Consider the following 23,583-nt stretch of genomic DNA (forward strand, 5'->3'; position numbering starts at 1 on the left):
CCATGAAAAGTGCCAGTTCCTAGCCTGGGAGCTGGTGATCTAAGCTGGCCTTCTGCTCAGTCATGTCCAGCTCTTTGCAACCCAATAGACTATAGCCACTAGTCTCCTCTGTCCATGGGACTTTCCAGGCAAGAATACTGGAGTGGGTTTTCATTTCTTGCTCAAGGGGATCTTCTCAACTTAGGGATGGAACCTGTCTCTCCAGAATCTCCTACATTGGCAGGCGGATTCTTTACCACTGAGCCAGCCGGGAAGCCCTAAGCTGGATCTCAAGTCTGCCCAAAAGAGAAAATAAGCTGAGTGGAGATGATGACAAGGCCACTAGGAAGCCCCAAGTGAAGGATGAGCAGCCTGTAACTTATTTTTTTTTTTACTCCATGTCCCAGGCTGCAGTTTCTACCCTTCATAACTAGATCTGAATGGCCTTCATTTCGTTTTTGTGTCAAGAAAAGTTTGGTAAACATAACAGCAAATCTCAAAACAAAAACAAAACAAACAAAAAACCTCAAACAAACAACAAGAAACCCAAAAATGAAAATATTTCAAATCAAATCTACCACTTGCATAGTTCCAGCAAAATCGGATATAACAGTAGTCTAATCAAAGTGATATTCTCCTTTCCTCCATTTCAAAAACAAAACAAAGCAAACCAAAGCAGAATTAAATTGGTATTTTTGTTTTAATAATTACAATGGTCAGGGATCACAGTCACTGGAAAATAACATATAAATACATACAAATTGCAAATTCAGCTTAGAGCAATTCCTTCTTATTTGCCTACATTCTTTTTTGTGAATAATATTTTCTGTCCCCCATCCATGACTGATTTACCTCAGAGATTCCTATTTCCCGAAAGGTATTTCCCAAACACATCTTTGGTCTGCCCTATTTGTTTCTCTTCTTAACCTTTGATTTTTCAATGCTTTTGGAATGAATCAAGGGGTATTGTTTGCCATGGTAAAGCCTTGTTCAGAACTGAAAAACATCATTTGTCCTTGGGTTGAAATATTTGTTTGAAAATTTCTAAAACTACGTACACCCTCCTCTCAGGAGAAGCATGGGGTAGGATAGAATTAAGTGCTGATGGCAGAAACACCCCGCAGCGTTTAAGGGAGGCCAGATCCACGGCCCAGTTCAAATATATGGGCCATTAAGGTCTGAGTGTTTTCAGGCCCTTGAAATACAAACACACACACCATTGCGATCACACTTAGTATTTTCACCCACACTATTCTGTGTGATCTTCAATCATCAGGTTCCTGCTCTCAAATGATTTCCCTCTCACTGGGGAGCCAAGAAGACACTCAAATGAATAAAGAACATACAGACAGACAGTGACAATATCGTGCTGAGTAAAAGAGTGAGGATTTCAGGGGGTGGGAAGGGCAAGACAGCAGGCAATTTTCATGCAGATAAAAAAACCATAGGACTGTAGGCCTAAGGGTCGTCTAGTCCAGTGTTTAATGGGTTGCAACCCAACGATGAGTAATAATATCAATTCAGTGGGTTAGGACAGCTTTTAAAATAAAACACATTACAAAAGAAAATAGCAGAAGGTATTGTTCACGGTAAGGGTAAGTGTTGTTTCATGAAACTTTTGTCTCAAGTTTGTATCTTTATAAATAGATATATACAGATGTACTGGGTCACATTGGAAAATATATTCCTTATAATATGGGGTTCTCAGCTAAAATCGACTGAAAGCCATTCATTTTTCCCAATGTCCTCGTTTCATGTTTTTATTTTTAAGGTTAATTTTCCATTACATAAGTAGAATCTGAGTAATTTCTCCTTCTTAAATTTAAGCTGTTGAAGATAAAGCTACAGTTTCATTGGATCAGCATTCCCCATCCTCAAAAGTAATTCTGATTAACAGTTTGGTGGGTATCTTTCCAGACATTTTCCTATGATTTACTTATATATACATGCACCTATATAAAAGGACATAGGATTATTTAATATGTTGACATATATATATATTAGCTAAGTCAATCAGGTTCCAAACAGAAAACAAACAAAATACTCAGGATATTTTGAACAGAGTTAACAAAGAGCCTATTTATAAAGGTGTAGACACATGATTAAGTTGTGGGGACAAGTAGGGGTTAGATGATGAAGCTCCTTAGGTCAGGTTAAGGGGTTTGCGTTTTACCTTCAGGACAATAGAAATCCATTCAAGAGTTTCCAGTGGGTAACTAGGAAGATCTGATTTAGGGTTTTAAGAGTTTACTCTGCTGCTTTGTGAAGACTGGGTTAGAGAGGAACAAGAGTGAAAGCAGAAAGAGATCAGGCTTGAGGCTGCAGAATCATTCAGATGAGAGAAGATAGGGCTTGGACCAAGGCTGGAGCAGTGGAGATGGAGAAATGTGGATCACTGCAGGGTCTATTTTGGAGACATATTGGGAAATGGATGGGATGGTGATATGTCAAGCAGAGGGAAGTGAAAAAAATGATGTGGTCTCAGAGGGGTGAGAAAGATAATGCTGACATCAAGGAGAGATGCAATAGAGCCAGGAGGACAAGCAGATCTGAGCAAGAGATGAGCAGTAGCAGGTTGAGTGAATACAGCTGGAAGTGGTTGTAACATAGCTTCCCATGGAGCTGTCCTTCAGAAACTTTAAAGTGACAGCTGCAGTGATTACAGAGGCTGCTTCCTGGTGACAGTGTCTGGGTTATTTCTGCCAGCTCTGCACCTCAAGCCCAACCAGTCTAGCAGCTTGCATGGTCTAGAGGTAGAGCTTGAGTGGGCACCTGGGGAAGGGGGAAGAGAATGGAAATCTGTTGATAAAAGACTGAATTTTAAAATACATATTTTTTTCTTTTTTCCCCTGTGCTAATATTTCCCTTCTTGTCCACTGATTCTATATGTAATAGTTTGCAGCTACTAAACCCAAACTCCCAGGCCATCCCTCCTCCATTGTCCTTCCCCTTGGCAACCACAAGTCTGATCTCTATGTCTTTTAGTGTGTTTCTGTTTCACAGGTAGGTTCGTTTGTGCCAAATTTTAGATTCCACATACAAATTATATTATATGGTATTTTTCTCTCTCTTTCTTACTGTACCTAGTATGATAATCTCTAGTTGAATGCATGCTGCTGCAAATGGCATTATCTTATTCTTTTTATGACAGAGTAGTATTTCATTGTACTACATCTTCTTTATCCATTCATCTGTCAATGAACATTTAGGCTGTTTCTATGTCTTGGCTATTGTGGGTAGTGCTGCTATGAACATAGGGGTGCTTGTATCATTTTGAATTGAAGTTTTGTCTGGATATGTGTCCAGGAGTGGGATTGCTGGATAACTCTATAAAATACAATTTTTAGTGATACACAATACCAGACATTTGAAATATCAGCTATATTTGGACTCATTTGTAGACAGTATTAAAACTAGAACTTAAGAATCAGAAGTGTCACAGGTGAGGTTCTGAGGTTCCTTGGGAATCAGACTCTGAGACAGAGATGAACATGCAGAAGGCTTAATAGGAAGTGCTCTCAGAATGAACATCAGTGGAAGGGGAAAGGAGGAAGTAGGATAAAACGGGGCAATGTTGAGCTGTGATGTTTTCAACAGAGGTCTAAGCTGACCCTATAAGAAACTCTAGAGCCAACCTCCACAGGGGTCCCAAGTTGGGGCTGGGGGACAAAGAAGAGGGGCCTTTTGCTCCATAGTAATCAGTATTTGGAAATGGGCTTCCCTGGAAATGAGGCAGGACTTTGAGGGAAGTGGTTCTCTTCACCCAAGGTAATCTTCCTATTTTCCCCATAGGGACTGACAACTGAGAGCTGTCTGCCTGCAATACTCCTTGGCAATTCTCAGAAGCTAGGAGAAGAAATCCTCTTTTTTGGGGGCCATGTTGCACAACTTGAGGGATCTTAGTTCCCTAACGAGGGATTGAACCCAGACCCCCGCAGTGAAAACACAGAGTCCTAGCCACTGGACCACCAGGGAACTCCCAACTCCTCCATTCTTGAAGGAGGATCTTGGTGGCACATTATACCATCTTGGGAAGGATAGCTGAATCACTTTGCTGTATAGCAGAAATTAATAAACACTGTAAATCAACTATATTTCAATAAAACACATTTTAAAATAATAAACTACTAATATCTACAAAAATAGTAGGCTTATGGAACCTCTGCCCAATCAACTCAAGTACTCTGTTCTTCATCTCCGTGGGTGGGAATCTGTGCCTTAATTTCTTCCTTTTCTCAATCCTTCCAGTCTCCATGCTTATAACCTAAATTTTAGTGGTAGATTATTAACTTGTCTTTTTTCCTCAACTTTATATCCTTTCTTTTTCCAACTGTATATCCTTATTGTTTTTACATCAGTCAAAGAAAGTAAAGTAGGTGCTAAATTAACATGTTTTATAATGAAAAAAAAGCAAACAACAAAAAAAGAGCAAACTGAGGTTCAGAGATGTTTAACTTGCTTATGGCTACACAATAAATTGCAGAATAATGATTTGAACCTGAGCAGTCTGATTTTAGGGACCTGATCAGAACTTTCCCCTTTCTTTAGGGATCAGCAACCCGAAGCTCAATTTAGAGCCTGCTGCCATACTTTGAGAAGCCATTTAGTTTGGCCCCCCTTCCCTGAGTATTAAAAGGTAGTGTACAAGGCAGGCATGATGCCTGGGAGAAGCAGCAGCTCAGCACCAAACTTCACATGCACTTCTAGAACGAGTCACCGCATGGCCTGCCTCCCCCTGCAGGTGCTGACATCAGCGGGCCCTGCTCTGCCAGACAAATTATTTCCTCTCACTATCCATCTGTTGCTTCTTTATAAAACAAGAAGTTGGGGCTTCCCTGATGGTCCAGTGGTTAAGAATCCACCTGCCAATGCAGCGGACATGGGTTCAATCCCTGGTCTGGGAAATCCTACTCACCATGGAGCAACTAAGCCCATGTGCCACAACTTCTGAGCCTGCACACCTAGAGCCCATGCTCTGCAACAAGAGAGGCCACTGCGATAAGAAGAGTAACTCCCACTCACTGCAACTAGAGAAAACCTGAGCGCAGCAACAGAGCCCCAACACAGCCAAAAATAAATCAGTGAATAAATATTACTTTTAAAAAAACAGGGTTGGACAACATGGCCTATCTCAGAGGTCCTTACCAGCTCTAAAATGTTATAAATCTAGAGTTTTCCAGATCCTGGGCCATCCTCTCAGCTTTTGGAGCCAGCAATTTAGAATGGCAAGGTAACTAACCTACACAATCCTCAGTTGTATAGTCCCAAAAGGTCATGACCACGACCTGGTTCTCTCTGTATCCAGCCTCTGACACCCACAGAGCACACCCCTTCAAATCCAAGTCAATATTAAGGCAGGGGGAAAACAAGTTGAGTTCTGCTAAACAAACAGATTTGTACTTCTTCAAGGATTAAGGAAAAATGCCTAAAAAGATTAGGGGAGAACCACATTCCCAAGCATACAAGGAAGAATTAATCTAAGTAAGCTTGTGTGTGTGTGTGTGTGTTAGTCGCTCAGTCATGTCTGACTCTTTACAACCCCATGGACTGTAGCCTACCACGCTTCTCTGTCCATGGGATTCTCCAGGTAAGAATACTGGAGTGGATTACTGTTCCCTTCTCCAGCTAAGTAAGCTTAGGTCACCTTTTGCTGATGTGAGTTTTCTGTCCTAGGGAGAAGCAAAGATGCTGAAAGATGGGAAGGTCTTCAGAGTGGTCCAAGAGAACTGCTGGGATCTAGAAGCTCGTCTTAGAGAAATGGACCAAACAGGTATTTACAATGAGAAAAGGTATTAATGTTTTCATCTGATGTTAGAGGCAAGTCTGCCCTTTGATTACCTTACATGTTTTATGTGATGGCAACCTCTGATCCCATTTTCTCCACTGTTCCAGCTTCACTGGGGGACAGATGGCACCCTCCACTATAATGTTTTTGGAGTGTGGATTTAAAATTTAGGTATGTGTGTGCTCAGTTATGTTTGACTCTTTGAGACGGCATGGACTGTAGCCCACCAGGCTCCCCTGTCCATGGGATTTCCCAGGCAAGAATATTGGAGAGGGTAGCCATCTCCTTCTCCAGAGGAATCTTCCCAACCCAGGGATTGAACCCAGGTCTCCTGCCTTGTAGGCAGATTCTTTACCATATGAGCCACCAGGGAAGCCCCCAAATTAGGTACACTTGTTTTAAAGTAGAATGCTGTATTATAGGGGCTTTCTAGGTGGCACTAGTGGTAAAGAACCCTCTTGCACAATACAGAAGACATAAGAGACTCAGGTTCAATCCCAGGGTCTGGGAAGATCCCCTGGAGGCAGGCATGGCAACCCATTACAGTATTCTTGCCTGGAAAATCCCATGGACAGAGGAGCCTGGAGGGCTGCCATCCACACTGTCGCAAAGAGTCAGACATGACTGAAGCAACGTAGCACACATGCTATATTATCAAAAAGATAAAAGTAGTATTTTATTCTTTTAAAATTTTTAAATTCAAATGCATAGTATTTACTTATAGAGCCAATTAAAACAGTAAGAATTAGAGATTTCCCTGGTTACCCAGTGGTTAGGACTCTGGATTTCCAGTGCAGGGGTCCTGGGTTCCATTCCTGGTCAGGGAATTAAGATCCCACATGATATGGCATGGTCAAACATACACACAAACAAAAACAATAAATATTAGAATTCATAGATTAAATATGCCAACTGCTTTCTTAGTTAGAGTCAGGATCCAACTTGTTTCTGCAGTTTGCTTTAGAACAGTACACAGAACATCCCCACGGACACACAGTGGGTGGAAGCAGGAGCAGCTACAAAAAAGTAATCATATAGTCCCACTATACTCTACAATAAAACCAATCCAGACATTTGAAAGGGGAGAGTTAGGAAATTTTTATTTCCTAGCTAAATCAATAACAATTTCTAATAACCTCTTGCATTCCTTATCCTATATTTAAAAATCAAACAAAAATCCCCCCAGTTTAAAAGAATTGTGAAAGCCTATCTAAAATATGATATGATAGACAGGGATGAAAAATAAATAAAATTTAATTTTTAACTATGGTATGACAGCCACATTGTGCTTTCACTTGTTATTACCTGGCTGGCTGTGCCACCAAGGAGAGTATGCTCCAACAAGGGCACCCAGCCTTCTGGACACCCATGGGCCATGCCCGGGGGCTGTGATGAGGAACCCCCACAATAACACTGTCAGGCCTAAATTTTAACATTAGTGGTCTAGATTTAATCCAGAAAACAAACAGTTCATACACACAAACCAAAGAGTTTATATCTACCACCTTTATAACCAAAGACAAATGCATAAGAAGTTCAAATACATACACAGAGATAGCAAGAGACATTTTATTCTAAGATCTACACAAATTGAGTTGGACTATCAGCCCCCAAAATAAGCAGGCGGTCTCTGGCAACTCTAAGCTAGATGGGCTTCCCCGGTGGCGCTAGTGGTAAGGCACTCATCTGCCAATGCAGGAGACATAAGAGATCCCTGGGTTGGGAAGATCCCCTGGAGGAAGGCATGGCAACCCACTCCAGTGTTCTTGCCTGGAGAATCTCATGGACAGGGGAGCTTGGCAGGCTACAGTTCATTGGGTTGCAAAGAGTGGGACACAACTAAAGCAACTTAGCATGCACACACATGCACGCACTCTAGGCCAGATGTTGCTTTATAGTTTTTTTAAAATAATTAATAGTATGTCTAAATTGCATTGACATTGAACTTTGTGGAAAGCCTGAAGCACCTCTATAGGCCATTCCAGAGAAAATGGTACATATGCCCCTGTTCTAGAACAGGGATGGGAGGGCCACTGGAGAGAGAACTGGCTTCCCAGACTGATAGCTGAGCCCAAGCTGAACCAGAGCTCTCGCCTCTCAAGGGGAAAACTAGTGGAAATGATGACTAGTGTCAGAACCATTGTTTAAGACTGCAGTTTAGATAAAGAATGTTCTCTTTGGTTTTGGTTGTGTGTTTCATTCCATGGCTATCCTTAAGAGAACAGTCATGGCTAACCCTTGCTGAGCATTTATTTTGTTTCCAGGTGTTGTTCTCAGCACCCAACATGTATTAAGTCAATTTCTATAACAACCATAGGAGGTAGCAACTATTATTATACCCATTTTACAGATGAAGAAACTTAGGTACAGAGGTTAAGCAATCTGTCCAAGATTACATAATTTATAGGGGGCAAAACAGGGATTTGAACCCAGGCAGCCTGGCCACAAGGGCTTAACAGTGTATCCTTCTGCCTCCATCAAGGTGAGAAAATACGATGATAAAGACACAACACAGAAGATTTCAGCATACCATGCCATTTTCACAGGGAGACAAATGTAATTGGTAGCTCCTGGGTTACTTCCTCACATTATGTGGCAGGCACTGTTGTACCTATTCCCACCTGAGGGATGCAAGGAGTTTAAATGACTTGCTTGGGAACACACAACAGTAAATGGTAGAGCTCGGACTGTACTTGAGACTGTCTCTCTCATTCCATCACTCTTCCAAGAGAGCTTTTCCCAAGCCTCCCTCAGGATAAGAATTGCCCGGGGTGCTTACTAGGAATTTTTTTCAGGCCCCATCCACTGAGTCAGAGTCTCTAAAGGAAGACCTCTGAATTTGTTTTTATGATGTCACTTCTCTCCACCCCTGGCCTCTGCCCACTTTACTCAAGGTAAAGTGGTAAATTTGGGGAATGCTGTGCTATGCCAAACTTTTAAACGCCTGTTTGTTTGTTTTTTAAATATCAGCTCTAATTGGATTAGACTTGCTTTTTTTCCCCTCTCAATTCCCAGAGACTAAAGAATAGCTATCCAAATAAACCAGCACATAAATAATGCAATTTACTATGTTAATATGAAATACAGAGACAAGTGATGGCCTCTGGGATGTAAGGAAGGAGCCAAGCTGGACAGGAGCCTCATCCCACCACTGGCAGGCCATGTGACCTTAGATCCAATCTATAAAGTGGAGAAATTAAACAGAATAATGTAAGCAAAAGCATTTGTGTAAAATGTGAAGATTTTACAGTTGAAAGGGACTTGTCTGTTGCAAACTAATCAATGGACACAAATCCTGATCTGTGGCAATGTTTAATGATGCTCTGTAATCAAAAGCTGTAGGGTCTAGTCCTCACTAAACAATGATTTATTTTTTCATATATGGGTATGTTCAACACTCCAGGCACTATTCTGGACACTAAGAATGGGACATAGACAGACAGGCTCATGTGGTGTTTATGATCAAGTAAGAAATGGCACAGAATAAACAACTAACTACAGTCATGACAGACTATAATAAGTAGCAGAACATTAAAAGAACAGAACAGTGAGATAGAGAAAGCCTCTCCAAGGATCTGATGCTTGAACGGAGATCTTGGGGTGAAAAGGTGAAAAGGAACACATCCTGTGATGAGCCAAAAGAAGAGCATTCCAGGCAGATGGAATAGCCGTGCAAAGGCCCTGGGGCAGGAAAGAGCTCCAAAGAACAGGCAGAAGGCAAATGAAGCTCAGTGTGAGCAGGAGAGACTGTGTGGAGCCTTATACCATGTTCAAGTCTGGATTTTACTCTAAGTGTGATTTTACTCTAAAAGTACTTGGAAGTTTTAAATAATAGAGTGACTTGATCTAAGTTTTAACACTTACTCTGGCTTCCAAGTGGAGAACAAACTGTAAGAGGACAAGAGTGATGGTAGGAGACCAGCTTGGAGGCTTCTGCAGCAGTCCCCATAGGAAATGCTGGTGGCTTGGACCAGGCAGTGGCAAGAGATGGGGACAGGTGAGTGTATAAAAGGAACTGGAGTAGAGCAAACAGGACTTGCTGTTGGGTTGGAAGTGGGTATGAGGGAAAGAGGGCCCATCCTTGGTCTGGCAGCATCTCTCCCAATACCCCAGCTCCAGGAGTGTGACTATCAGACAGTTTAGGCATGCTGGAATCTGGAACCATACTCAGGGCCTCATTCTGGGCATTCCAGACAGTGGAACTGTACCCAGACTCACTTAGGAGATGAATTACAGGGCCAGGAAGGTGACTGAGAAATATACTCTGTCATGCATGACCTAAGATGAAACACCTTAAAAAAACTGATGGGGAAATGCCTTGCTTAAATACAACTTCACAGTTGCTGAAATAACCTTTGAAAAATGGGCATTTTAGTTTTTCTTCAATGATCTCATTTTTGTCCAGCCTTTCCTCCTCCTCTTGGAACTGAGGCTGAGGGATGAGGTGAGCCTAGGCCAGAGACCCTGAGGGAAGGAGACAGGGAAGACACAGTGAGGGAGGGGAGAGCAGAAGGAAGGTGGGACAGAGACTTGCTAGGCTCCAAGGCCCTGGGAAATGCAGAAGTGCCTGGGTCATTCTTCTCACTGGCTTTGCCTTTGTGTCTGTGTCTAGGAGTGACTGTGCAAGCCCTTTCCACGGTTCCCGTCATGTTTAGCTACTGGGTGAGTGTGAAATTTCAATCCATCTCCTTGGTGAGCAAAGGCTCACATCCAGTTCCTTAGCAAGTAGACAGATGCCTCGCCTTGACAGTTTATTCTAAAGTGATAAAGATTTTTAGGTGATAGGAGTGATGATGATAGCCTAATATGTTGCCTCTTCCATGGAAATACACACAATTCGAAACAGGATTCCTTGAGTTGAATGTCTTTCCCCAAGTGATTAAATCTTGAGTGCTAAAAGTTTCAGGCATTATGGCAAGCCTGCAAAAGGACACTTTTGTAAGTAGTTGGAGGTACACTAAGTACCCACTCAACCAAATATATATTCAAGCATGTGGTGATTTAAGGAACATTGGAAATACCACCTATTCTCACCTCCTCCACCTATGCTCATAATTCCAGTATTAGTGATTCAATACTTATCTGTTCCTGTGATGAAATTCACCACTTAAAATAAAAATACCTAGATAGTATATTCAAAAGCAGAGACATTACTTTGCCGACTAAGGTCCGTCTAGTCAAGGCTATGGTTTTTCCAGTAGTCATGTATGGATGTGAGAGTTGGACTGTGAAGAAGGCTGAGTGCCGAAGAGTTGATGCTTTTGAACTGTGGTGTTGGAGAAGACTCTTGAGAGTCCCTTGGACTGCAAGGAGATCCAACCAGTCCATTCTGAAGGAGATCAACCCTGGGATTTCTTTGGAAGGAGTGATGCTAAAGCTGAAACTCTAGTACTTTGGCCACCTCATACGAAGAGTTGACTCATTGGAAAAGACTCTGATGCTGGGAGGGATTGGGGGCAGGAGAAGAAGGGGACGACCGAGGATGAGATGGCTGGATGGCATCAGTGACTCGATGGCTGTGAGTCTGAGTGAACTCCGGGAGTTGGTGATGGACAGGGAGGCCTGGCGTGCTGCCATTCATGGGGTCACAAAGAGTCGGACACGACTGAGCGACTGAACTGAACTGAACTGAACTGAACTGAAGACCTCAAGATACCTGAATTTACCTGACTGGGTGCTATTCTAACTGGACAACTGGCATTGCTGGAAAGTACCAAATTCTTAGCAGTGGGGTGGGATGTTGAAAAGAAAGACAGAAAGGAAGGAGGGAGAGTTAGGAGAACAGAAAGCAAACTTTGCATCAGCATCTTGCTAATAAGGTAACTCTTTGAGTGTCACCGCCAACAGGAAGGACAAGGAGAAAGACAGGGACAAGAGAGGTTCATGGGCAGCCTGACATCCCCAAGGAGGTGTGACAAGGAGGTGCCCTGATATCCGGCTCAGTTCCTGGTGTGGGTAGGGGGAGCCCTGCAGGCTCCTATCTGGGTTGGTGGATGGTCTGCCCTCATTCTATGTCTGGTGTAGGATTCCAAGCCCTGATTACATCGGTTTTCTAATTAATCAGCAATATCCTAGCAGTTTTCTTTACCTTGGTAATGACTGGCTTCTGGGTCTTCTGTGGCCAAGTGCCTATCTCAAACTGTGCTTCAGGTTTACGAGGTATAAAGCCACTGGGAGGGACAAATGACTGAGCCTAGAGGAGGTGCTGAGCAGAGTAGATATCTAAAGTAGGTTTTGAACCATGTGCTTTCCCTTGCCTGTCTCCACCAGGCCAAACCTCAGGACACTTTAGACCTGTGCCAGCTTCTGAACAACCACCTAGCTGCCACCATTGCGAGCCACCCCAGGAGGTTTGTGGGTCTGGGGACGTTGCCCATGCAGGCCCCTGAGCTGGCGGTTAAGGAGATGGAGCGCTGTGTGAAGAAGTTGGGCTTTCCTGGGGTTCAGATCGGCTCCCACATCAACGAGTGGGACCTGAATGCACGCGAACTCTTCCCAGTGTACGCGGTGAGTATGAGGTGCCCACTCAGCCAACATGGAGCAGGCACCATGCTGGGTGTCCCTGGGCTGGAGAAATGCCTGATGACATGCTGGATGCAGGGGGACTGTGGAAAGAGCTCCCCCACAGGAAGGGCCATCCTACTAGAAAAGGGACAAGTGCAAATGCTTCCCAGGTCAGCCTTAAGTTAACTCAGTGAAATCTCTCTTCTTTTGAGCCTTCTTGCTCTCCTTTTAAAGTTTAATTTGGAATAAAATAGATAACCAACAAGGACCTACTGTAAAGCACAGGGAACTCTGCTCAATATTCTGTAATAATCCAAATGGGGAAAGAATTTGAAAAAGAATAGACACAAGTATATTTGTAAACAAATCACTTTGCTATACACTTGAAATACAACATAGTTAATCAACTGTGCTCCAATATAAAATAATTTTTTTTTAATTTAAATAAAGAGGTTTCATTTGGAAGCCAAATTGTTACCCACATCACAGCCACTGTGCAAAAGGATCAGGTTAATGACAGGCCCCAAAGTATTTACTTTTGCTTTGGAAAAAAATTCTTATCATTTTTCAAAATTATGAAGTAATCCAATTCTGGAAAATATAGAAAAGTGTAAGGAGAAAAATAGCTAGACATAAAATTAAAAAAGCAACAAGGATTTACTGAACAGCACAGGGAATTAAACCCAATACCTTGTAATAACCCATAATGGAATATAATCTGCCAAAAAAAAAAAATCACTATGCTGTACATCTGAAACTAACACAATATTGTGAATCAACTATATTTTAAATAAAGAGGAAAACAAAAATAACCCATAATTCTGCCATCCAAAGATGATTAACCATGGTTAATAGTACATGTATCTTTTTATATGCATACATCTGCATATTTTATATTTTAATGGAATTGGAATTCTATTATACATGTGATTTTATATTCTAACTGAGAATTTCTAACCTAAGTGAAAATTCTCTCAATGCGTGACTTAAAATAACTGCATAGTATTGCAATATGTCTTGTTTTATTTAACCGACTCGCAATTAAGATACTTTTTAAACCATTTATTTTTTAAATGTAGTATAATAAAAATATGCAACAAAAATATACCATCACAATGTTAATATTTGATGATACTAGATAGTAAATGTATAGCTGTTCATTGTACTATTGTTTATAACTTTCTATACTTGAAACACTGCATAATAAAATATATTTTCAAAAATGCAGTGCCAGCCATTTCTGAAATATCCAGCAGAAGAGTCCACAATCCCACGGTCCTCTCTACTTTGGGAGGTTCTTTCTGTACCTAAATCTGCTTTCCTTAATTCCAGAATTCAAGATGCGTAATTCTTTATTCAACTGCATTTTTAAAAAATGTCTTCTTTCCTAGAATTATATTAGTATCATTTTTGGTTATTTTCATTGTAAACACAAAATCTTCAGTAATGAATTAAGTAGATGTTGGTGGCCCCATCAGGTACTATAATCACTGATCATTTATTTCATTTAATATTTATTGAGCTCTGACTACATGCAGGATGTTTTCCATGTCTGTGCCTATGGACATTGCCCACCAGTTGGGGGACTGCCTGTTAAATTGCCTCCTAATAACCTGAAAGATTTAATGCTCCTCTAAATATTGAACTCCCAGAAGATTATTGGCTGCAGTGGCTGAACTGATCCAGCAAATGTTTTCTAGAAACTTTTTAATGAGCTCTGAAAAGAGGATTTATTTACTTGTGTATAAAATTGTTTCAGCACAGTGTGAGCAAGCCTTCAGCTATAAGTCATTTTATTATTCATTGGACTTAGCTTTATGAATTACTAAGGTGCTCAGAAAGCAACAGCAGCCAGTTGGGGTCCAAATAGATATTTTCATTTATGTGATCAGTTCAATTAATGGTCTGCCAGTCTCTGTGGGGATTCAAGAAAGCATCCTGGCCGCATTTGACTTGTGATGTCCTGGGGTTGACAGCACATTTTTTTGGTTAGCAAGACTTTGCCAGCCTCACCACTAACTTGCTGAAACGAATGAGAGGAATATCTGTGAGCCAAATTGGCTTTATCATTGTGAGGTCAGCCAGAGCTCCAGAGCACCTGATTGTCCCCCTAATCTCCTAGACCTCTGTTCTCAGTGAAGGAACCCAACAACATGCTCATATCAGTTTTCAGGTATAAAAATGACTTTGTTGTATGAAGCAGAGTGGCAGTGGAAAACTGCCTCCCATTTATTAGCCAGAAGACCTCAGTAACTTACTAGCCTCTATCTGCCTTGGTTTCCCTCTTTGTAAAATGAGAAAAATAAAAAGTACTCATCTCCTAAAGGATTAAACTAGTTAACAATTGTGAAATTGCTATATATATAATACCTACATATATGCATGTGTGCTAAGTCAAGTCAGTCATGTCTGACTCTATGCAACCCTATCGACTCTAGCCCACCAGGCTCCTCTATCCATGGGATTCTCCAGCCAAGAATACTGGAGTGGGCAGCCATTCCCTTCTCCAGGGGATTCCCAACCCAGAGATCAAACCTGCATCTCTTACAACTCCTGCCTTGGCAGGCGGGTTCTTTACCACTAGCGCCACCTGGAAGCCCATATATAGTATATATTATATATATAATATACATCTATATATACATAACAGCTTTGGCACATGGTCAGTCAGTTCAGTCGCTCAGTCGTGTCTGACTCTTTGCGACCCCATGAACCACAGCGCTCCAGGCCTCCCTGTCCATCACCAACTCCTGGAGTCCACCCAAACTCATGTACATCGAGTCGGTGATGCCATCCAACCATCTCATCCTCTGTTGTCACCTTCTCCTCCTGCCCTCAATCTTTCCCAGCATCAGGGTCTTTTCAAATGAATCAGCTCTTTGCATCAGCTGGCCAAAGTATTGGAGTTTCAGCTTCAAAATTAGTCCTTCCAATGAACATCTAGGACTGGTCTCCTTTAGGATGGACTGGTTGGATCTCCTTGCAGTCCAAGGGACTCTCAAGAGTCTTCTCCAACACCACAGTTCAAAAGCATCAATTCTTTGGTGCTCAGCCTTCTTCACAGTCCAACTCTCACATCCATACATGACCACAGGAAAAACCATAGCGTTGACTACATGGACTTTTGTTGACAACATAATGTCTCTGCTTTTTAATATGCTATCTAGGTTGGTCATAACTTTCCTTCCAAGGAGTAAGCATCTTAATTTCATGGCTGCAATCACCATCTGCAGTGATTTTGGAGCCCAGAAAAATAAAGTCAGCCACTGTTTCCACTGTTTCTCCATCTATTTGCCATGAAGTGATGGGACCAGATGCCATGATCTTCATTTTCTGAATGTTGAGCTTTAAGCCAACTCTTTCACTCTCCTCTTTCACTTTCATCAAGAAGCTCTTTAGTTCTTCACTTTCTGCCATAAGGGTAGTGTCATCTGCATATCTGAGGTTATTGATATTTCTCCCAGCAACCTTGATTCCAGCTTGTGCTTCCTCCAGCCCAGTGTTTCTCATGATGTACTCTGCATATAAGTTAAATAAGCAGGGTGACAATATACAGCCTTGACATACTCCTTTTCCTATTTGGAACCAGTCTGTTGTTGTATGTCCAGTTCTAACTGTTGCTTCCTGACCTGCATACAGGTTTCTCAAGAGGCAGGTCAAGTGGTCTGGTATTCCCATCTCTTTCAGAATTTTCCAGTTTATTGTGATCCTTTTGGCACACAGTAAGTGCTCAATAAATTTAGAGTTATCATGATTTTGAAGGTGTAAGTGACTTATTTTCATATTTTCTACAATGTCTCATATACCAAAGGTGATCAAAAATATTTGTTAATTTTAACTGAATACAAATGAACCATCACAATTACACAAAATGAAGTTTTGTCCTCATGAAGAGTGAAATCCCACCAAGATACCATGATCATGTGCCTTTATCAAGCACAAAACCATCCCAAGAAGTTGATACTCACCAGCCTGCATCCACTAGTAGAAACCAACTAGCTCCTCTCCCTTCAAAAGATTTATATCTCTTCCACTCCCTGGAACCTGCTGAATTAGAAGTCTTTTCTTCAATCTACACTTTGCCTGCCACTTTCAGAATCACCTGTTGTCCCAGGACTATTTCTCCATTTTGAAAATGCTTATGCACACAAGCCACATTGCATCAGCCTGGTTGGCCCAAATGTTTATATGTAGACGTATGATGAATCATCCCAGCACCTTAATATATTTGGAAAAGAAATGCTCCAAGGAAATTTGTTTTGAACCATGGCAAGCCACTAATATTAAAAACCTGTTGAGAGGACTTTTTCTAATTAAACATTGTGTTAAGTAAAGGTCATGCCCTCCAGATGCTATTTCCAGTTCCCAAAAGGTCCTGGAGCAGTTGTGCTCATGACATTCTTTTCAGTACCTGCTTCACTGCAGCACTGAGAGCTCTTCCCTTTCTCAAGTCGTCTTGCTCACAGCAGCTCAGCTGTGGTCCTGAGGCCTTGGGAGTGCCTGTAGAGCCCAGAAATTCCCACATAATGTCAGACTCAGAGAGGCCAGATGATATAGGTCAGGCCAACTTGCTCCAGGACAGTCATGAACCCCTGGCTCCCAGCCCATCAATTCCTCACTTTCCACATCATTGGGTTTCCAGGAAGAGCAGAGGAGGGAATACTCCAGCTATGACTCCAATGATACAATCTGAGCAATCCTTCTGAAAGAGTGGACCAAATAGGAACCAGCAGGTGAAATTTGCTTGGCATTTGAGGTGTGAGATCAATCCTTGAGCATTTTGCCAATGCTATTTTTTATTCTAACCAATACCCTTGTTAATTCTAAGTGTTCTTTTTTAGTTAGTTTTTCAATGATTCTGTTATATAGATCAGATAAAACTTCAAAAATAGTTTATTTATTCAGATCAATATAGACCCAGAGAAAAGCAATACCCTAAAAGAGTGCCCTATATTTGCTGGCTCATCCCAATAACCCCCTCACCCTCTGATTGCTTCTTTGAAGGAGGCTGAAAGGCTGAACTGTTCCCTATTTGTGCACCCCTGGGACATGCAGATGGATGGACGGATGGCCAAATACTGGTTCCCTTGGCTCATAGGTTTGTGTCAGCTTGTGATCTGGAAAAGAGAGTCCAGCCTTGGTGTTTTCCAATTATCTATGTATGCTATTATGTCAAAGGGAGAAAATATGAATAATTGACAGGATTGTGAGTTATTGAGTTCTTATTGTTGTCTGTATTATCTCATTTAATTTTTTTTAAATTGAAGTACAGTTGATTTATAATGTTCCAAGTACACAGCAGAGTGATTTAGCTAGGTTACTTCATTTAATTTTAATCTTATTCACACAAAACTTTATGAGGTTGACGTTATAATAGCCTTTTTTTTGCCATGCCACATAGCTTGAGGGATCTTAGTTCCCTAACCAGGGATCAAACTCATGCTCCTTGTAGTGGAAACTCAGGATCCTAACCACTGAACTGCCAGAGAATTCCCTAAAATATCTATTTTAAAGATGAAGAAACTGAGTCTTGAAGTGGTTAGGTAAGCTGTGCAAGTCACATGGTTAAAAAGCAAAAAAGCAAATCTGTCTGATTCCCAAGCTACCTCACTACAGGGACTCCCAAAAAGTCTCTGAAGAAAAGCAGCCATGCCTATCTAATAGATTTTTTAGAAGCCAGTGATAGCATCAGCCTTTACAAATGAGAACCCTGGAACTGTGAGTAGAAGGTCAACTTCCCCCATCAAAGGACCAGGCTTTCAACCTCCCTGTTACATGCTCTTCCCCACCTGCACTGTTCACCCATGGTTCCACCTGAGGATAAGAGGAGAGACCTCTACTAGGAAAAGGAGGTGAGATCTCTACTAGGCCTACCAGACTCAGAATAAGAGTTGGTCTGGATTCTCTTTCTGCCCTGACATTTTATGCCCCTGTTACTGCTTTTGGAGACCAACGAATTTAGTAAGGCAGCTTCCTCCCCATCCCCCACCAAGTTCTTGAGCAGCAGTTAGAAGAGATAACCTAAGAAGCCCCAGTGCTCTGCAGCTTCAAAGAAAATCTCTTCTCAATTCACACAACACACTTTGACAAGTCCCACAAACATATTTGTATTGCAACTTCCCACAGGAAAAACAAAGGAGAGCATTTACACAGAGGATCATCTCATAACTTATTTTGCAACACAAATATATATTGATCCTTTCCAGCATGTCAGGCCCTGTACCTGGCACTAAGGATATACCAGGCATGGACAAAGCCTCTGCCCTTCTGAAGCCAGAGGTGACAAACAAGTCCACAGATCATAAACAAGCAGACTACTTTCAGAATTTTATTCTGGATGTAAAGGCAGTCTTTAACAGATTGGAGAATTCCCAGCAGGGGAGGGTCATGATGCAATTCACATTATAAATATTCCACTTTGGCTCCTATATGGACAATGTATATGGGGTTACTGCCCACGTATGATGCTACTCATCCCCCCACTGGAGGGAAAATCTGCCCACAAACCACTCCCAGACAGAGATGAATAACATCATACTTCCAGAATTCTCAAGAGGCTAAGGATTGAGGGAGCCAGAGGCCTCTCTGTCCATGGAACAGTGACAGACCTAAGGCAGGATGAGCAGCCAGTAAAGCCCCATGCGGCAGCCAGAGAGTCAGCTTTTCCAGAAGGCCCAGGGCTCATTCACGGAGCCCCCAGAGAGCTCTTCCTATTTTTTTTTTTTTACATGAAACGTGCTCTTTACTAATGACCCCATCGACTGTAGCCTACCAGGCTCCTCTGTCCATGGGATTTTCCAAGCAAGAACACTGGAGTGGGTTGCCATTTACTTCTCCACCCCAGAGAGTTCTTAATCACAGACTGAAAAACAGTCATCTGGAAATATTGCCCAGATTGACTCCATGGATGTGAAAGCATCAGGTGTGGACCAGCTGCCTCTTCTAGAAGCACAAAGCACTTGAAATCACTAATTTTAATCCAGTTACTTTCAACCTCAGCTCTAAGGGGGCAGCAAAGATTTGGCAGGAATATTAATATTAGTTGATACTTTCTGAGCACTCACTAACTGGCAAGAACTAACCATTATCATCCCCATTTTACAGATGAGGAAAACTGAAACACAGGGAGGCAATTCATATTTGTTGAGCACCAGTCATGTGGAGTTCTGGCCAAGAACTTTCCCAATATCACCTTTGCAAGGCCTTGCGTAGCCTTGCAAGATGGGCAGTACTGTCCTCATTTCATAGGTGAAGAACCCCAGACTCAAGGGCATTATATCAGTTTCAAAGGCCAAGAAGCAAAAAAAGTTAAAGAAGAAGGGTTCAGCCTAGACTCACTGTACTCTACATGACCCACTGAATCCAAAATGGAAGCTGGAAGAATCAAGACAAAAGCCAGGTCTTCTTGCTCCTTGACTGTTCTAGCCATTAGATGACTTCACTTGCAAATGGCAAATAGGGAGTGTGTCATGGTTTCTGCTTGCCAAAGTCAGGCCTGCATAAAACCAAGCCATGCTGGGGCACAGGGAAACTGTGTTTCTCAGCACTGCCAATTACAGTAAGGTGCTATTCCCCTGCCATTAGCATCACTGAACTTCTTGCTTGTGGTGACAATCCCTATACATCATGACTGTTTCCTCTTCCAGGAATGCCAGCTGAGACCACTGCAGCCATCTGTTCCATGATCATGGGGGGAGTGTTTGAGAAGTTTCCTAAACTGAAAGTGTGCTTTGCTCATGGAGGTAAGACCCTATCTGTATTGGTCAGCTTGGGTTGCCAGAACAAAATACAACCACAGTCTGGGCAGCTTAAACCACAGAAATGTGTTTTCTTAGAGTTGTGGATTTCCAGGATCATGGCGCCAGCACGGTTAGTTTTTGGTGAGACCCTTTTCCTGGATTACAGAAGGCTGCCTTACTATGTCCTCACCTGTCCTTTTCTGTGTGTGTTCACAGAAAGAGAGAGAGTTTAGGTGTGTCTTCCTCTTCTTATGAGGACCAGTCCAAGCTTATGACTTCATTTAACCTTAATTATCTCAGTAAAGGCCTTATCTACATATACAGTCACATTGGGGATTAGGGACACAATTTTGGAGGGATACAATTTGGTCCTTCTAGTCACTGTTCTAGTTATAAAATATATGATGTTTCAAGGACCAAATCCCACTTTTGCAGACAAATTTAGTTTGGCTGGCACAGTTTACTTGATTTTGCTTTGGTTTTTATTTAAATGTCTGTTAGACCATAAGCTCTCCAGTTTGCAATAGTCTTTACCATTCACTATTGTTTAGAAATAGGCCTGTTTCATTCCTTTACATTTCCTGGCTGGTACCTATAGGTAAATGAGTTTGGAACTCTTGGTTACATACACACAATATCCAACTGTACATACTGTTCTCTAATCTGCTTTTCCTTCTCATCAGCATATAGAGACATCTTTCAATGTCAGTGAGTACAGACCATCATCATTTTTGATGGTTGTATGTATGCTGCTGCTGCTGCTAAGTTGCTTCAGTCGTCTCCGACTCTGTGCGACCCCATAGACGGCAGCCCACCAGGCTCCCCCATCCCTGGGATTCTCCAGGCAAGAACACTGGAGTGGGTTGCCATTTCCTTCTCCAGTGCATGAAAGTGAAAAGTGAAAGGGAAGTCGCTCAGTCGTGTCCGACTCTTCAAGACCCCATGGACTGCAGCCTACCAGGCTCCTCCGTCCATGAGATTTTCCAGGCAAGAGTACTGGAGTGGGGTGCCATTGCCTTCTCCGGGTTGTATGTATAGCAATATGTTTTATGGATATGCCATCATTATTTAAATATTTCCCAAATGATAGGTTGCCTCTGTATTTTTCTATCGTAAGACACTTCATTTTTAAAATCTTGACCACGTACCTTTACACACTTGGCTTCTCTCCCTAGGATGCATTCCTTAAATCTGAATTTCTAGATGAGTTATCTTCATTCTATATTCTGGCTCCTTTATTCTGGGTCATCTCTCAGCATTTGGAACCCAGTAGGTCCTCTGTAAATGTAGTTAACTAGCTGGGCTATAGGAACTTCTCCTTGCATACAACATGAGGATTGAAAAGAATCCTTTTCAAGTAACACTAGTCTCTCAGGAATGCGTTTTACTTGCAGGTGGTTCCTTCCCCTTCACAGTTGGAAGAATCTCCCATGGATTCAGCATGCGTCCTGATCTGTGTGCACAGGACAATCCAACCAACCCAAAGAAATACCTTGGTTCCTTTTACACAGACTCCTTGGTTCATGATCCTCTCGCCCTCAAGCTGTTAACAGATGTCATAGGAAAGGTAAGCCAGAACTGCTATTCAGATAACTTATGGGGAGTAGAGTGCAGGATCAGCAACCAGTTGCCTGGTCTCTCTCCATAAAAGGGGTATGGGAGAAGAGGCATTAGAAGAAAAAAAGGGACATTAAAGTACGGGATTAAGTTTGCTCACACGGGGTATCCTATCCAGAATCTCCTTCAACACAGACCATGTGTCACCAGAAAACCATCATGGATGTATGCCAGGGAAATCCCAGATAACCCACGTGGCTAGTAGCTCCCTGATAAGTTCCTCTTCCTATGGTCACCTGTGTAGTGATCCTAAGGAAGTGACACGTCATGAAGAGGTAAGCAGGAAAAAGCCACCAGTTTTGAAGTCAAATACACCTGAATTAAAATCCTGGCTCCACGTCTTATGAATTAGGTAAAGTGTGACTCTGCCAGGTGGTGCTGATGGTAAGGAATCTTCATGCTAATTCAGGAAACATTAGAGATGTAGGTTCAGTCTCTGGGTTGGGAAGATCCCCTGAAGGAGGGCATGGCAACCCACTCAATATTCTTGCCTGGAGAATCCCATGGAGAGAGGGATCTGGCAGGCTACAAGTCCATGGGGTCACAAAGAGTCAGACATGACTGAAGTGACTTAGCATTCATGCAGAGGACTCTAACTGTCCTCATCCACTAAATGAAGGAAACTGGGACATTAAAGGGAGGGGATGGCCCTGGTCAGGGAGGCAAGGGAAGATACTGAAGGGTCTTAGGCACTATTTGAAATGTTTCTCTGGCCTTTGTCTTGAAAACAATTCTCTCGTTTGGCCAAAAAAATCAGCACAGTAGTGCTTTACATCTCACAAGAAAAAGTCCTTCCTCTGTTGTGTCTGCTAACAGCTCTCCTGTTGATAGCATCTACATATTTGAAGGCTGGCAATGTGGTACTTGGATTGAGAGTACATTCCGAGACATTTACAATCTTGTTTAGCAGAGAAAGAGGTCCACTATTTGAAAGCTGCAAGTAGTGTTCTATCTCCAGAATGGAGACTACATCTCACTTTAAAGCTGTTTCTCTGGCTTGAGAAGCTCACTAGAATAAAAATGTTGAACATTCTGGTTTGGGAATAAATTATGTGACTGAGCTCTGTTTCTGAGCCTTCTGGCTTTTGCGTTGCCCCTGCTGAAATGGAAACTTAGCTAGTTGTGACTTCTGATTATTACTGGTTTGGACAAAGGGGCTATGGACAGGTGTATAAGTAGGAAACTACAAAATGGAGAAACTGAAAGATACTGTGAGCTCTGAACTTCAGGCAACAGAGGACAGGGACTAGGAAATTGATGTGGAATTGGGGAAAGGGTCATTCTCACTACCTCTCATCAAGCGTAGTATCCCTGGTATTCCTGACATTGGCAACTTCAGGAAAAAACACCCTCGGCAAATATTAATACAACAACCATCTTATGAGGAATATCATTAGCACCTTTAAACAGAATTCAGGGCAATATACATTGGCCAGGAGGTCACAGCAGAAGAGGAAGAACATGGAAAGTGCCTTGTGGTAACCAGTGGATAGACTAGTTAGTAAGTACATCCCTTTTATGGACTCTTAGAAAAACTCAGAGGGGACTTTGCAAAATTGCAAAGGTGCATTCAAACTATGAAGACTTGAGCCACAGAAATGTGGGCGTCAAAAGCAAATGTGACCTCATTTTATGTGACTTCACATGCTGGTGAATCTAGGACACAGAGGCAGTATATATTAATAATTTAGGATTCTCTTTAAAATATTAATGTTTCTTCATTTTGGTTATATTCACATTATCAAAATCCTTCAAAAACAATTCCCAAACCAGAACAGCTAAGGAAAGTCCTAGCATGACAGCCAGTCTAGACAGAAACTGTCCAAATTAGAGCTAGAGGAGGGAGGTTAGAGCTATCGAGCTGTGGAGGGAGGTCCAGGACAGATAAAATGAAATGGATGGATTATTTGATGTGTTTGAATTTGAAACAATGATCACCAGCCAGGCATTCAACAGATC

General features: G+C 42.1%; 2 protein-coding genes across 3 annotated transcripts in view; one reads left to right on the top strand and one right to left on the bottom strand.

Moving 5' to 3' along the window:
- Positions 1 to 23,583, bottom strand: part of LOC120854130 (craniofacial development protein 2-like) — a 111,499-nt gene that overhangs the window by 48,012 nt on the left and 39,904 nt on the right. The window lies entirely within an intron of this gene.
- ACMSD (aminocarboxymuconate semialdehyde decarboxylase) overlaps positions 1 to 23,583 on the top strand; it is a 62,126-nt gene that overhangs the window by 9,898 nt on the left and 28,645 nt on the right. For both annotated transcript variants that reach the window (XM_040228401.1, XM_040228402.1), the window contains exons 3-8: positions 5,653 to 5,749; positions 10,377 to 10,426; positions 12,035 to 12,271; positions 17,273 to 17,366; positions 19,915 to 20,010; positions 21,402 to 21,574. In XM_040228401.1, the coding sequence (XP_040084335.1) occupies positions 5,653 to 5,749; positions 10,377 to 10,426; positions 12,035 to 12,271; positions 17,273 to 17,366; positions 19,915 to 20,010; positions 21,402 to 21,574 (747 nt within the window). The remainder of the gene's footprint in view (positions 1 to 5,652; positions 5,750 to 10,376; positions 10,427 to 12,034; positions 12,272 to 17,272; positions 17,367 to 19,914; positions 20,011 to 21,401; positions 21,575 to 23,583) is intronic.

Source organism: Oryx dammah, unplaced genomic scaffold (genome assembly GCF_014754425.2).
Source record: "Oryx dammah isolate SB20612 unplaced genomic scaffold, SCBI_Odam_1.1 HiC_scaffold_27, whole genome shotgun sequence".
In the NCBI taxonomy this organism is placed as follows: domain Eukaryota; kingdom Metazoa; phylum Chordata; class Mammalia; order Artiodactyla; family Bovidae; genus Oryx; species Oryx dammah.